General features: G+C 38.4%; 1 protein-coding gene across 4 annotated transcripts in view; it reads right to left on the reverse strand.

Annotated features, from left to right (window-relative positions):
- Positions 1-16,432, reverse strand: part of FRMD3 (FERM domain containing 3) — a 141,124-nt gene that overhangs the window by 46,676 nt on the left and 78,016 nt on the right. For all 4 annotated transcript variants that reach the window (XM_069879980.1, XM_069879981.1, XM_069879979.1 and 1 more), the window contains exon 4: positions 10,821-10,899. In XM_069879980.1, coding sequence (XP_069736081.1) covers positions 10,821-10,899 — 79 coding nt within the window. The remainder of the gene's footprint in view (positions 1-10,820; positions 10,900-16,432) is intronic.

Below are 16,432 nucleotides of genomic sequence, written 5' to 3' on the forward strand. Positions count from 1 at the left end.
AGCTTTTTCTTTTTTCTGTAATCAGTGCCCAGTAACAGCTCGCTAATTTGCTTCCATAATTTGGTACTGCTACCATAAAGGTAGCTTGCACAGGAGAACTGCATCAGGGTGGCACAAAGGCCTCAGTGAGATGCATTGAACATTTTTTAATCTGTAATGGCAGCCTACTGCAAAACGCTCAGTATACCGACACAGATACCACACATAACTTGGGCAAAGGAGCAGTCCCCATCCTAAACTTCGGTAAGTCTTGCCAGGGTGAAAAAACAGGCTGTTTTTCTACCAAGTAATCATGAGCTTGAGGCCAAACTGAGTTAACCTTTTAAGAAGCATCAAAAAAGCCACCTGTGACAGGGCACCTCAAGATTTCACACCATGGCTTGTGTGAACATAAGGTCAACACATCTCCAATGGCATTACACCTAGGTGGTTCCTGAGTTTGAAAATTACTACAATGAGATACAATAGTAAATAGGCTTCTGGAAAAGCATATTAACCCACTGGTCCTAACCTACATTTGCAGATATAAGGCTGTGATGAGAACTAAAACTTTGAACTCTCCGGACCATGCTAGGTCCAACTCTCCAGTTGCACAGATAGAATCAAACATCATCAACAGTTACTTTTCTAAGAATATTTTTGTATTTAAAAGAAGAAAAATCAGTTTTGCAGGAAATTCTTTACCATCCAACAGCACTGGGCACCAATGATGTCCTCTTGACCATCTGTTACAAGATAATGATCTTTAGAGCCTAGAATTGACTCAAAGCACATCTTCAAGAGTCAAGCAACCTCTATCTTTCTCTCTCTCAAATGCTATGCAAAAATTACGTTAGATTCCTGAAGTGAGATGGCAGGGAGTTCTCCCCCCCCCGAATATACAGCTATTTTCTGAAAACAAACCTGGAAACACAAGTTACTTCAGTAGAACTCAAAGCCAGTTATTTTAATATAGGACAGCCATAAATACAACAGTTTTGGTGAGTCACTAAGTACATCAGAACTTAGGATCAAAGACAACAGCAGCATCAACAGAAACCCCTCACAATGAGGGCAAAATCTCATTTTTACGCATTCAACTAAAATTCTTTAAAGATGAATGGGGGGAGTTTGGCTGAGAGCGTGCATACTTGTGGCATTTCTAAGCAATTAGTTTGTTACAGACCAGCATCAAAGAGCCTCAATGACATTATTAAATTTCTGCATCCATAATAGTCTCCATTATTTGAGCTAATCTTAGACAAAAAATACATGGTTTTATCCCCTCAGGAAAACAATCAAACAGGAATAAAACCAGATATTATACTAGTTTTTTGCTTAAGCCTGTTTGCAATACGAAACTACCAAATTTTGTCAAAAAAAATACCCTCCAAAGCTAGCTTCATTACAACAAAATATAACATATACTCTTTCAATCTAAACTGTCAATTTATGCATTATTATCAATTACACGAAGGAAATAAAAATGTCTTATTACCCATTGCCTAAGCTAAATCACTGCCTCTGTAAACTGTTCAGAAAAATAAAATAAAATAAAATAAAATAAAATAAAATAAAATAAAATAAAATAAAATAAAATAAAATAAAATAAAATAAAATAAAATAAAATAAAATAAAATAAAATAAAATAAAATAAAATAAAATAGCAGAAAACTTCCATTATTATTTTTCTACAACTTCAGGATAACATCCTTTTCATTGCCTTGTCACCCTAACATAGCAGGGAATATTTCCTTTCTATAACAATTGGTAAAACACAAATACATATTCAATTTTTGCTGAGAGTGTTGTGAGTAAGCAAAGGATAGATAACCAAAACATCAAACAAGATACAATTTTAGGGAAAAGAATATTTGTACCTCAGAGCCAATTCCTTTCCAGTGATCATCCTAGGAAGACAGAGCTGAACACAAGCTATCATGTAAGTTAGCATCTGTCACAAATGTGGGCCATAGATGTCACTCATCTGTCTTTACTTTAAAATATATAATCCCTAGCACTTGCTAATCTGACAAAGATGCTCTGTTTCTCTCCTTTATGTGAAAGCCAGGTTGTTGTTGCAGTGCTTCATCGCCTGTTTGAGGGGCGAGGGAGGGTCTCTTCAACTGTTTGTGTATCTTGCTTTCTGTTACCCTAATAATATTTATGTAGAAATGCTTAAATTCATTTTTTCTGTCACTAAGGTGTTAGCGAGTTGCTGCATGCATTTGAAAATTGAAATCCTTAATAAAATGGTTCAAAATTGCACTTCCAAAGAATTATTTCACTTCTTGAGGGAAAAAAAAAAAAATGAAAGAAACATCTCCAAGACCAAAGGTAGCAGTCAAGAAGGAAGAGGAGGCAGAGAGCACAGTTCACAACAGCCACTGGAGAAATTGTTGGCTAGGACGTAAAGGAAGCACTTGCACTTAAAAGAAGGGCAGGATAATACCCATGGAGAGCAGAATAAGAGATTCTGAATGTGTTTTTCAGAGACCACCTACACTGCAGGTTGCGTGGTATACTGTTCAAGGCGGCCTAGAAAAAGAACAAGACATTAAGAAGTTCTTTTTAAATGGAAGTGATATATGCACTTTGGACTCAAAGACAATGTTGCAACCTTTCCTGAAGGTTGCAACCTCAGACATTTCCTATAATCCTGACAAAGCAATTTGTGACCCAGGTCAGCAAAGACCTATAAATGCATATCTGACTCCTGAATCCAGAAAAGTTAATGCATGTTCTTAAAATTGCCTACATTTATAGAACTAACTAGCAAAATCAGATCTGATTTTGCTGCCTTCTTGTGTCCTTCCACCACAGCTGTTTTTTCTGAGCCCTGGCACAACTTTATAGCCTGCTCTACAGCCCTAAGTACTCAGGCTTACCAGCAAGCTAGTAAATGTATGCTTCAGTGCTCACACTCCTAAATGTCTGTCATTGGAATAACCTCATTTCCATCTATTATCTGTCTGCAACACAGATGACTCCAGGTTAGCCAAGACCTTCCCGCAACTGGAGATGAAAGTCAGCAATATCTACTCTTGTTTTCAAGCAGGCTTCATGACCCTTCAGAGACCATGTTGCTAACTGCTTAACAGTCAATTTATTTATCTATTTTAAGATGTTCAGTAAGGTAAGAAAGCTTGGCCACAGCGATAACTACGTGGACAAACCACAAATTAAGTCACTTCAGACATCTTATTCCATTAACAAGCATTTCTCCCAGTGTTGTCACAGCCTTTTCAGCTGACAAGCATGGTCACCTTGAGAGGTCAAGCAATGTTTCAAAAACTGTTATGTCAGCATGGCGTCTAACTTCGAACTGCACCGCTCTTTCCCATAGTATTGCGCATACCCAGGTGCAGAGTAGAAGGGGACAAATGCACGTGTTTACAATATTTCTGGATTGGGTGCCCACCTCTCCAAACAGAATTTATGAGTTCTTTATGTACATTATTCTGGACGCTAACTTTGCATTGTGTCTTGTACAGTAGCTATCATCAAGTACACTACAGGAGCACTAGTTTCCTGCCAAAGTCTATGAATCTAACCTAAACCCTAAGTATTACATATGTAATACCCCAACTAAGAGAGCATTTTTTTAATGCTCTGTAGTGCCACCTAGATAAGGTGCTTTTCTATGTACTAATATTTGAGAAGGATTTTGATATCTTATAAACTAAAGAAAACCCATGACTATTAGCTACCAATAAAACACAGATCTGTAAGATAGATCTTGGAGTCATCACAGACAGATGTCTGAAATCATCAACCCAGTGTACATTAGCAGCCAAAAAAGCCAATAAAAGGTTGGACATCACCAGGAAAGATATTGTGAACAAGACTGAGAGGCATTTTGCCACTATTTAAAGCCTAGGTGTTATCACATCTTAAATATTTTACCTAGTTCTAGGCTCTACATCCTAAATAGGACATAGTTAAGCTCCATACAGAGAAGAACTGAAATGAGTAAAAGTCTCCTTTACAAGGAGAAACAATGACTATGGGGTGTAAAGGCTGAATCTTCTGAAATCTTAAGGGTAGGAGGAAAGGCAAACATAGAACTGGTACTCACTGAATACTGAGATAGCAGAGATAGGGGGAAGCCATTGAAACCATAAAATTGCTTAAGGAAGAAAAAAAAAAAAAAAGTACCCTCCACAGCAAGTAGTGAACTAACTACATCAGGAGGCTGTGAAGAAAAACAGTATTACTGAGTCCAGAATAAGAATGATCAGACAAATTCATGAGCCACAGATACAGAAAATAACACAATAGGCAGGAATGTAATCTTTTAAATTCCTAATATAATAACTCAAGAAATGTTTTCATGAATTTGAGTGAGAAGATCATCTATTTGTTTTCTTGTTTTTGTTTTTTTTTTTGGAACAGTATGAAAGTTTTGTTCACACTAGCATGGGTTAAACCCATCATAACATTCATAAAACAGATACACATGGCAATAAGCATGCTACAGTCATGTCAGTACAACAACTGCACTTTCAATCCACCTGATCACTCACAAGCCAAATTCTAGCAGAGGAATAAGGAACTAGGGGCACTGCATATTGGCTTACCCTTGGAATGATGAACATATTGCACGCCTTTTCAACTTGCAAATAAACAGTGTAACATTCAAGCAATAATAACTGCCTGGGCCACTATCAACTTCAATTGTCCTCCAGCTTCTGGAGGGAAAAGCACCTGGTTCTTCCAACACAAGGCAATATCAAGCACAGCTGTTTGAGTGATGACTAGTCAGGCATTGCAGGAATGCAGCTGTATTGTTTTCCTTGCCCAAGCTAGCTCACTCTGGGCTCTTGAATATACCATGTTGACATACCTCAAGTCTTTGTAATTTTATGACTTCCAGTTAAAGACTTTTTTTATCTGCTTTTGTTGTATCAAAGTACTCATTACACTATTTTATGACAACCTTAGTGATGAAGAACCGCTTCTTGGATTAGGAAATATGGATTACGTAAAAAGGGCATGATGAAAACTAGATGCAATAATCCATCTTTGGTTAATTCTGCCAGCTACTCACCCATGCCCTCTTCTAGGTCTGTCTTTTCTACAATAATCATGGATTACAGCTGATACAGAATTATCTGTAGCATTTTAGATCAATCCTTTGGGACCTCAAACGACTTTATGTTCTCTCTTTTTAATTATACATACACAGTATAATGTAGGGATTTTGTAGATAAGAAGGCATGAGGCCTTGAGCTGCTTTATTACATAAGAAAGAATAAACACTGATTTATTTGTTACCTAAACAAGAACACTGAAAAGAAATAGCATAATAAAAATCTGTGCCAAAATGTGACCAGTCTTTGAATCCATCTGTTCACACTCCTTTGACTGTCCCTATTCTGTTTGTGCACAGCCTCTCAGACTTTCCTATCTGTAGACCCTGTCAGGGCTCTGACCTGTGATCAAAGAACAGTGAAGAGAGGCACAGAGCAAAATATCTGTGCTTTCTAGAGAGCTAGTGCAATGCAGTGTGTACTGCAGATTGAATGACCTTTGTAGTTAAAACTTCCTTCATGGCAATTTTGTATATTTGCATGCTGAATAATCTTGACCATCACAGAGAACTCTCGAATATCTTTTTTTTTCTGCATGTGGTTCCATGCGTATAGCTGAAGAAAACCTCCTCTCATTATCAAGCCTATCATGGAAAACCAGCTGGAACACAACAAAAAGATGAAAAAAAAAAAATTAGTGGTAACACTAAAAACGTGTATGTTCAAGACTTCTACCCCAATCCTGTGTAATATCAGCCAGAAAAATTTGCAGAGAAGATGCCTGTTTAACAAGAAAAGTAAGCAAAATTATGTTCTACAAGTATGCATGGCAGGGAACAAGGGAGATCTGAGGACCTGCCTGTCATGTTGATATTACCTAATTAAAAGTAGTAGTTATTACTCTCATTACGGCTGCTCAGTGAAGTCAGTTAAATGCTGGCATTTTTGAAACTGTAGTACTTTATTCTGACTTCACACCACCTGTAAGACAGTCAGACCTAGAAAGCCACAAATGTACTACTCAGAAGAGTTTGACATCTTCCAGTTACTACACATGAAGCAGAAGTCGAACCCTCTGAGACGGTCTCAGCACAGAGGAACATAACTCTTCTACTAAGGCTGAGCATCTAATTCTGTTTAAAACACTACACAAACTCTGAAAAGAAATCTACGTTCACTGCTTGTATTGCAATCTGCTGAGCCTCCAGTTCACCTGAAATAAATTTGGTGTCCCAATCATTTGAGCAAAATAAGTTAAATCCTTGCCACTTTCTCATCATAATTTTTTAAAAGGCATTGAAAAAAATACTTGATTAGTTTATCTGTTAAAATGTGTGTCTCTAGTCTTTCTCAAATATGTTTCAAACATGTATGGCTTCACTGCCCCACTGAGAGAACAGCAGTACCAAAAATAAGGATAAATCTTCTAAATCCATGTTAACATGAGTTAAGGAGATGAGTTAAGAAGGTTAAGCATTAAAGTACATAAAGACTGGGACTTTGTCGGCAAGCCAGGTTTCATATAGTCTATTATCATTACAAAGAGTCTGTGAGGACTGAGGAATCTGAACATGTATAAGTCTATGGGACCTGATGAGATGCATCAGAGTCCTGAAGGAATTGGCTCACATGGTGGCCAGGCCATTCTCCATGATATTTGAAAAGGCATGGCAGCCAGGAGAAGTCCCAGGTGACTGGAAGAAGGGTCATATTGTGCTCATTTTAAAAGAAGGTAGAAAAGATGACCCTGACAACTACCGACCTCACCCCTGTGCCTGGGAAGATCATGGAACAGATCCTCCTAGAAGACATGCTAAAGTACATGGAGGACAAGGAGGTGATTCGAGTCAGCCAGCATGGCTTCACCAAGGATAAATCCTGTATGACCAACCTTGTGGCTTTCTATGATGGGGTAACCACATCAGTGGACACAGGAAAAGCAATGAATGTGACCTGTCTGGACTTCTGCAAAGCCTTTGACGCATCCTCCACACCACCATTCTCTCTAAATTGCAGAGATACATATTTGATGGTGGACTGTTTGGTGGATAAGAAATTGGTTGGATGGTGGCATTGAGAGAGTAATGGTCAATGGCTCGATGTCCAGATGGAGACCTGTGACAAGTGGTGTCCCTCAGGGGTCCGTACTGGGACCGGTGCTGTTTGTTATCTTCATCAATGACACAGACAGCGAGATTGAGTGCACCCTCAGTAAGTCTGCAGACGACACCAAGGGGAGTGGTGCAGTTGTCACAGCAGAAGGACATGATGTTATACAGATGGACCTGGACAAGCTGGAGAAGTGGGCCCATGTGAATCTCATGAGGTTCAACAAGGGCAAGTGCAAGGTCCTACACCTGGGTCAGGGCAATCTTCAGTGATTGAGAGCAGCCCTGCAGAGAAGGACTTGGTGGGGCTGGTTGACAAGAAGCTCAACACGAGCTGGCAATGTGCGCTTACAGCCCAGAAGACCAACCATATACTGGCCTGCATCAAAAGAAGTGTGGCCAGCAGGTCGACGGAGGTGATTCTGCCCCTCTATTCCTCTCTCGTGACACCTCATCTGCAGTATTGTGTCCAGTTCTGGAATCCTCAACATAAGAAGGATATGGAGCTGTTGGAACGGACTCAGAGTGGGGCTATGAGGATGATCAGATGGCTGGAGCTCCTCTGCTATGAGTACAGGCTGAGAGAGTTAGACTTGTCCAGCCTGGAGAAGAGAAGGCTCTGAGGAGATCTTATAGCAAACTTCCAGTACCTGAAAGGGGTGTACAAGAAAGCTGGGGAGGGACCTTTTGCAAGGGCAGGTAGTGACAGTACAGGAGTGAATGGCTGTAAATTGGAGGGTGGAAGATTTAAATTAAAATGATGATGAGGGTGGTGAGGCGCTGGCCCAGGTTGCCCAGGGAAGCTGTGGCTGCCCCATCCCTGGAAGTGTTCAAGGCCAGGCTGGATGGGGCCTTGAGCAGCCTGATCTAGTGTGAGGTGTCTTTGCCCATGCCAGGACTCCGTGGAATTAGACAGTCCTTGATGTCCCTTCCACCCCAAACCATTCTATGATTCTATTAAAGAAACCAGTGAGCTCAAAGGGACAACCCCCATGGACACTGAAGTTAACCTGTGAATTTTAACCCAAACACCAGGTGACTCTAGAAAAAACAGTGACCAGGGACCATACAGAACCTCCTGCAGCAAGAGGCAGAAATTTTATCCTGAGTCCACAGAATTCCTTATTTTGCAATAGTGTCTCAAAGCGCCTTAAGATCCAGAGGCAAGCTCTGATTTTAGATCAAAAGTACAGCTAGGGAGGCAATCATTAATTAAAATGAGGGAAGATGAAAGTATGAAGCTGAAATGGTATAATGTGACTAACAATATTCACAGGCGTCCTTAGCAGTGGAACGAAACGCACTGACAGGCAAGCGCATAGCTCCATCCTTTGCCCATGGCACTCCTGGCCTCCAAAAACATTGTGAACACATTTGCAGGCTCTTAAGTTTGTTTCTTTTTTCTGGAATATCACAGACAAAGGGATACTTTCAGCTATGTCATTCTCCATCTTAATTTCATAAAAGTAGTTCCACCTGTAAAACCACAGACTAATGCAAAGATTACAGTCCTGCCCAGTCTACAAAACATAGACTAGAAATGAAGCAACAGTAATCTGAGGTAACAGTTCTCTTCCTACAAGTGATATCTAAATTGTGACTAGTACTTCTATCTGTTATACTACTCTCACAGAAATCAAATTATTTACCCCATACATACACAGCTTCATGTATTAAAAGATGATATTTTTTTTTTAATATCAGATAATTCCACAGAGGAGCAGAAAAAGGAAAAACAGCTCTTTTTAAGATCTGTATGTCTCTCTGATGTCTCTAAGGTACTTTATTAAATATTCATTCCTATAAAGCTTTTACAAAGACTGTATCAACAATAATCCACATAGAGGATTTATATAGGGTTAATTAATATCCTGAATCAAAGAGTCGTATAGCAATGCAACAGGATGAGTCTTACTGTATCTTAATTTCATTATCTAGATGGGGACTACAGACAGTCATCAGATTTCTACCCAGTTGAAGAAGGAAGACAGCAGCTCTGTGACATGCCTAGGAATAGAGTGTAGCAGAAATGCAAAGCACTGTTACTATAACTAATCTGACTGTATGTAGTAAAGATGGCTTTTAAGTCAAAGGATGACAAAATTATTAATTTATTTTCAAATAGTCATAAGCACACACTGCAAAAATATGTGATTGTCCAGTGAGCAGAGAAAACTAATAAAAAACAAAATAAAACTATCAAAAAGCCAACTAGCTACCAAGATTTCATGACTGTACTCTGTCAAATACTAGGGGACCTTTTTCTTTTTGAATTTCACCAATCATTGCTATTTAAGAAAAAAATCTAACTCAAAGAGCAACATCTTGAATCTGATCCTCTGCTTTAGACAGTGAAGCAAGTTCTCAGAAGCACTTTATGTGACTACACTTCATTTGCTCACATCAGATGCATTCCCTATACTTGGCGCCATAATTCAATAAAATTCCTGTGAGGGTATCCAAGTAGTTAAAAGAAAAAAAAAATTAAGTTAATTAAGGTTCTTGAATGAGGAAGGTCTATATGAAGTTCAAACTCTGTCCCATAAAAAGTAAATGTTCATCCAAGGAATGTTTATCCAACACTAGCAAACAATGAAATTCCTTTGACTTCCTGGTTTACAACCTGTTTTCAGTATTTCACCCAAGATAAACAGCTATAATATGACCTGCACATTCTAGCTGCTCTATACAAACTGTAAACACACCATTCACGAGAACACAAGCTGTTCCTGAAACTTTCAGTGTGAGACCAAAAAGAAGGGGCTCAATCTCATTCATTAAGTGACTTGTGAGCATAAGAATTTGCAGGGCTGGGGACAAGCATTAATGAGGAACTCAAGGGAACAAGTGCTCAGGCACTCTGTGCTTCTGCAATATGCAGCTACTGGATGGCAGTGTCACCTGCTAACTAACACGGTAAGACATACATATAGTCCTGTACAGCTGGTGCAGAGGTCAAAAGACCTGCTACTTTTCCACATTTTTCCCCCAAGTCCATTTCTTGAAAAAATACCTAGAGCAACAGAATAGTCACAAGGGCAAGTAAAGACAAAATTCCCATTCATTAAATATGACTGATCTGTTTCACAGGTGTGTTTTCACAGCAAAGGCTGGAAAATTCCATTGTTAGCAGTAAGACTTCTTAGCTTCAAGTAGCTGTACTTTACAAATATAAATACACTGCACCTCTGCATCATCTTGCTAAAGGTCTATCAGTACTTTAAAAATACTGTCTTGCTTGCAGTCCTAAAGACACCCACAAGAAAATTCAGTGAGGCTATTAATGTTCCCGTTGAAAGAGTTAAAGCCATTACTGAATTGAACTTCACAGCTTGTTTCAAACTAAAAAAAAAAGGAAATAACAGGACACAAAAGAAACTTACTCAAGACCACAATCTTTGCCAAGGGAAGAGTCAGAATAATTCCTGCTCAGTCGTTTGACCACTGCCTGTCTTTCTGAATGTTCTTCAAAAGCATCACTAGTTTTCTCTCTGTTATATAAAAGTACCCTTAAACTGATTTTAAAAATTCATAGACATCACAATAAATAAATAAGCTATCAGTAGTGTAAAATGTGTGTCTACTCCAGTATTTTAGCATAAATAGTAAGAACCCCACCCTATGCAACAGTCTTATTTTAAGCTTGTTAACAATGTACATTAAATGCACAAACAAACAAGCAAACAAACAAACAAAATACCTGGTGAGCTCTTCTTTAATCTTCAAGGGTTCATGTGGGTAGAATTTCACTCTAAAGCACATGGTATATGGTGGATGAGCTGAAACATTATGAAGAAAAAGCATGAGGACAGTAGCAAACAAACATTGTTTCAGCCACTCTGAAGGAGTGGCCTCCTAGAGTCTCACAAAGTGGCCTGTGTGATGGTTAGCTCTGAAGCACCAGGCAGGGATTCAACCAAAACCTATAAACGTCATGTAATTTTATATATATATACACACACAAAAAAATAACATATGACAAAGAAGTCCGAAGAACATGCAAAGTACAGCTAAGCTATGCAAATCAATTTATAAATAATTTTGTACCTTACAAGACCTACTGCTTAATCCAAGAAGTTAAAAAAAAAATTTGGTTGTTCTTCTGTTGGGTTGGTTTTGGGGTTTTTTTTGGCAACTGATAAACAGGAAGCAATTGCATCTTGTCACAATGAGACACGAAGGTGTTATGTATATTTATTATTCCTGACAATGATAATGTCTAGACTACAAAATAAAAGAAACTGTTAATTAAATTACATTAATGAAGCTAGATACAGTACAATACTTACAAAAGGAAGGGAGGAAGAGAGGGAGGGAGGAAGGGACGGAGGGAGGGAGGAAGGGATGGAGGGAATTCACATTTTTATATCCCACTGTTGTGTCTTTGATAGCATTCAAGATATTTAATCTTAGACCAGTGACATTCCAGTGATTACAGGAGGGACAGAAAGCAAATCAAGGACTATTATTCTAATCATGAGCCCTCATAGCTGTCTGTAGCCAGGTAATGTTCATGTTCTAAATTCCAGAAAGAAAACACTGCATCTTCAAAAGGTACACAATGTGAGGAAAAAAGCCACTTGTATTACACAGGCCATGGTAACTGGTAGGCGTGCTGGTAACACATCGAGAGAGAGAGCACAGGGATGGAGCAAGCACCAAGGCAGACCTGTTGTACAAGCAGAAATGGCCTCAGCACAGCAGACCATGCAAGGGTCCTCTTTATCAAAATGTTTACCAGCATAGCCATTTTCAGATGGACAGAAACAGAAGAAAACCTGAGGCTTCAAACAAAATGGGAACATGTAATCAATGTACTCATTTGGGAGTGTCCTACAGGCCTAAGTGCAGAATTATAATCCTTTTATTATAATATTTAACTAAGAAATCAACTTTCTGTATACATTTACACTAGTACTCATAATCTATAAAGCCTTTTAACCAGATGGAGTTGGGGTTTGTGTGTGTTTTGTTTTGTTTAAAGGAAAGCATCCATGTAATTTTAATTTATTGTAAAGTGCAGACCTGTAACATTCTAGTTAGCATTAATACTCAATGTACATAGTTAATCTAACCTTCCTAAATCTTGAAGAGATGGTGCTTTTACAGGAGGAAAAGAAGGAGAGGCATAATACAGATAAAATAGAGGAAGAGAGTAGGTGGAAGAGATAATTACATTTTAATTACTGTAATCTATAATAGTAATCACCAAGCTACCAGAATGTTTTGCTGGACCATCTCCTCAAGTTTACTAGCTCACTGGCTTTTACAAGCTGCATGTGGAAATTAGTTCATCATGATATTCTTGAAGCTACTTTGACTGCTGTATTTACCACTATGGGGCAGTTTTCCAGAAACACATCCCTAGATACCACATAGTTCCACATGATATACAAAAGAAACAGATAATAAAAATGCATTACATATCTTGTTATAGTTGATACCTTTTGAAGACTGTGTCTGAAAATGAAAGAACATTTTCCCCTCTCAAGTCCTCCTGCTGGACCTTCAGCCTCAACAAAAACTGCTGAATTCACATTTTTTCATTTGTTTAAATAACTACTCATTTAAGACACAAGGTGCAATGTCAGAAGAGATTCAGATGGAGAGGTGAAAAATAAAGGGGGGGAAGGGCATGGAAACAATAACAAACAGAAACAAATGAGGAAATGGAGAAAGAGAAACAAGCCTTAAGTGTTCTCTAAGAATGGTTTGAACATTCAAGCAAATCAAATCTGGACAAGCTATATGAAAGCAAGAGAAACACTCAAACTGCTTTCTCTAGACATTAGGATCTTCAATGCCACTGAAGCACTGTCTTGCAGTGACTGAAAGAGGCTGTGAAACAGAAGACAGGACATTGTTACATCCTCCCTGCCCTGTAATGGCAAACCAGAAGGTAAACTGAATTTGATGTCCCAGAACAGAAAACACCCATCCAGAAACACACTAAGGATGCTGCCTCCACAAAGCAAAAGATAATACAAGTTGTCTTAAATGGTTCTGCCTCTTCTCTATAGCTTTCTTAAAACTATACAAGGGAGAAAAACTTGCACTTTCAGAATAGTTCCACTTCCAAGATGTGATGGAAAAGCCAGTCTGTATTAAATGAGTAAGAGCTCTTCCTCAGCATAAAAAAGAACTTTAAAACGACCTGGCAGACTTTAAAATAGTTTGTGCTTGAAATAGGGCTGCAGAAGTAAAAAAAAAAATCTATTGCGTGGCTTGGCAGGGCCCTAGCTGACACAAGCCTACTGCAAGATGCTAAAAATGTTTTGGATGTCAATAAAACAATTGAAACTTTGGCAGTGGTAAAAAGAAAGAAAAAAAAAATATAAGTTACAGTAGAAGAGCCACACTCTGGCAGTATGAGGTAACCACAGGAAAGGATGACATACACATTCAGCTAATAGTAAAGTTATAGTAAATGTTTTCCTTGTAGTAGAAGGACACAAGTATACACCAATGCACAGAATACACAGGAGATGTGGCAAGGCAGACTGAAGCTTACTTTGCACACCTCTTCCTAGACTGAAGCCTCTGTAACAATAGTCCTCCTCATCAGCAGTACTCTTCCTGCCCTGTCAGAAAACCAGCCACAAACAATGAACAGCTGAAAGGGGAAAGAGGGAATCCCCATGGCTTTCCCCTTTCCTCTCCATCTTAATTTTCAAATGGAGCAGAAGCCTAATGTTCCTCAAAAAAAAGCATTTGATGATACGCAAACATTTAGTAAGGCCTTTGTCTTTCAGATTTTACAGCACTGGAGAAACACATATGAGAACCTCATATTCTCTCATTCACTGTATACTTGTAGCTGAAAGCAAGGCAGGCAGGGAATTCTACCAGCTTAAGAGATGAGATTGTCAGGCCAGACAATTCCTCAATTCCTTGAAAGCAAAATTACTATCACTTATTCACACATTAAAGGGGAATCATTAACTACAAACCTTCCCAAAACAGAACTCAGTTTGCAAAAGAACATGTTCTCAGCACAAAAGTAGCCAGAATCAGTTTTATAATAGCTATGAGCTTTTTCTTTCAGAGCAGTCCTTTATCTCTAAGATAAGGAACAGCTGGTATAGTGAAATGTCCAAGGCTTTATCAGAATTTTCAGCTTTCTCACTAAAAAAGATTCACAATTCTAATAATTTCAAAAGATTTCAGTGTGGAGAATAGTACTGACTGCAAACTCCATTGCAACAAGGCTATTAATTTGCCAGTCTATATACTAACAGCACATAAGAGATGAAGGCAAAAGAACAAATAAAACCATTGAAATTATATCAAATGTTAAAACCTGTCATGATCTACTCCCTCATGAACAGGTCTACGCACAGAGTAGAAGGTTTCATGGCAACCGATTGTATTCTTTTAAAGTTTACTTCAGTTGTATTTAATTAAGACAAAACATCTGATATACACGCTCCTGCCAGTTATGAAACAAACCTCTAACACCATAACCAAAACAAAGAGGGATATGGGGGCTGCACCTCTTTGCATAGATACTAAGGTGTAAAGGGACTTGGTCTCATACACATTCATTTTTAAGCAAAGCCCACTAAATCATTTGTCTTCTGAGTACACAAAAAGCTTACAGGTAATGATAAGCCCAAGAAAAAGTATACCTCTGTATTACTACTCTCAACATAGAAAGACAATCTGAAACAACAACAACAAAAAATTAGGAGAAAAATTGTTTTTAAAATCTGGTGGAAAATTTGATTGAAGTTTTAGAAATGTGAACCAAAGAGGGAGGACAGAAGATACTCAGCTGCTGCTTTTGGGAAGGTTTCCTGTTTGTTTTTAACAGCCTGCTTTTCATTCAGCACAAATATTAGCTTCTGTAATAAGCTGTACTGGCAGCACTTTTTTTTGATTAATCATGGAGTATAGATGGATGCTGACGACCAAAAGCAGATGTTTAAATTATCTTCACTGCCCTTAGATTGCAACACTGCAGAAAACTTCCTGCACCTGTCCTTGGTGTTATGTATTCTCAGAGCAACATTACCCTACCAAAAGTTAGTGCTTATTAAAAAAAAAAGCAAAACCACACACTAACACAAACCCAAAAACATTACATTCAGCCTCTATATTCACTGATGCTGCAGAAGGAAGGATCTTTTGGGAACTCCAAGACATATGCTATTGTTGCCATGTAATTCTTCCCTTACTGAATGAGTCAGCTGTTCATCCATACCACTTGCTGAGCATATTTAAGCCAGACATCTCTTATTTTATGCATGAGATACTTGATCCTTCATAAATCTCAAATTGTGAGGTCTTCCTAATTGCACTCAATTAGTTAAGGGACAACACAGGGCAGGGTGACTTTCTGTCAACTAGTTACAATAACACTTTAAAGCACATTACTAAATCTGCAGGAGGATCAGAGGTAAAGAATATACAGTCTTCAGATGAGGACTTCATGCCTGAATAATCACACAAAACTTCCCATTTTCACTGTGCATGTATTTATGAATGCCACATTTGACTAAACTCTTTTTCATATTTGTACTGAGACGCAATAAATGATGACAAGTTCGGTGAGATTTAAGAACTTTTAAAGCTTTGCACAAACCATCTCTGCATCTGGATTCCTATGTCCCCTGATTCATTCCATCTCCTTTAAGATTTTATGACAGCATTAGATATGAAGGAGGTTAAATTCCGATGGCCTGACACAAGAGGACATCCTTCTTGTATTACTCTCTCAGATTATTTGAGATGTAAGGCAGAAAGAAAAACATATAAATTTTGAACTCCTGTGCATCACAGCAACAGAATTGATTCTATTCCACTTTGATCAGGAACATAACTCGTGTAGTTGGATATTTCCCACACAGCAGGTTACAGGACAGCTACATACTTACTATACATAATAACCTTTAAGACTAATGAGAAAAAGAAAGAGGGAATGTGCATGGGAAAACACTTTTCTTTACTTAAAACATTAGTAGTGATGTGTGTGGCCAATAGGATTTACACAACAACATTCCTAGACAGAAAATAAGTTAAAAAAACATAAGATAGTCAAATGGAGAGGAACTTCACTGTCTGCATCTGGGAGAGAACAGTGTACTCAAAACACGCAAAAGAACAGAAAAGCTGGTTTTAAAGAGTCTTAATATAGAATCACAAAGATGCATCTACCTTATAGAATCTTCCAGAGTGTTTTAGCACAATATTGGAAGCATGGTGCTCACAGTTACTGATCACTAGCCACCAATTGGCTTCATACAAACAAGACTGGGCAGTGGTCCAGGACATTTCTCAGAGACTAAAATTTCACCTCTCAAGCAAAATTAG

Source organism: Phaenicophaeus curvirostris, chromosome Z (genome assembly GCF_032191515.1).
Source record: "Phaenicophaeus curvirostris isolate KB17595 chromosome Z, BPBGC_Pcur_1.0, whole genome shotgun sequence".
Taxonomy (NCBI): domain Eukaryota; kingdom Metazoa; phylum Chordata; class Aves; order Cuculiformes; family Cuculidae; genus Phaenicophaeus; species Phaenicophaeus curvirostris.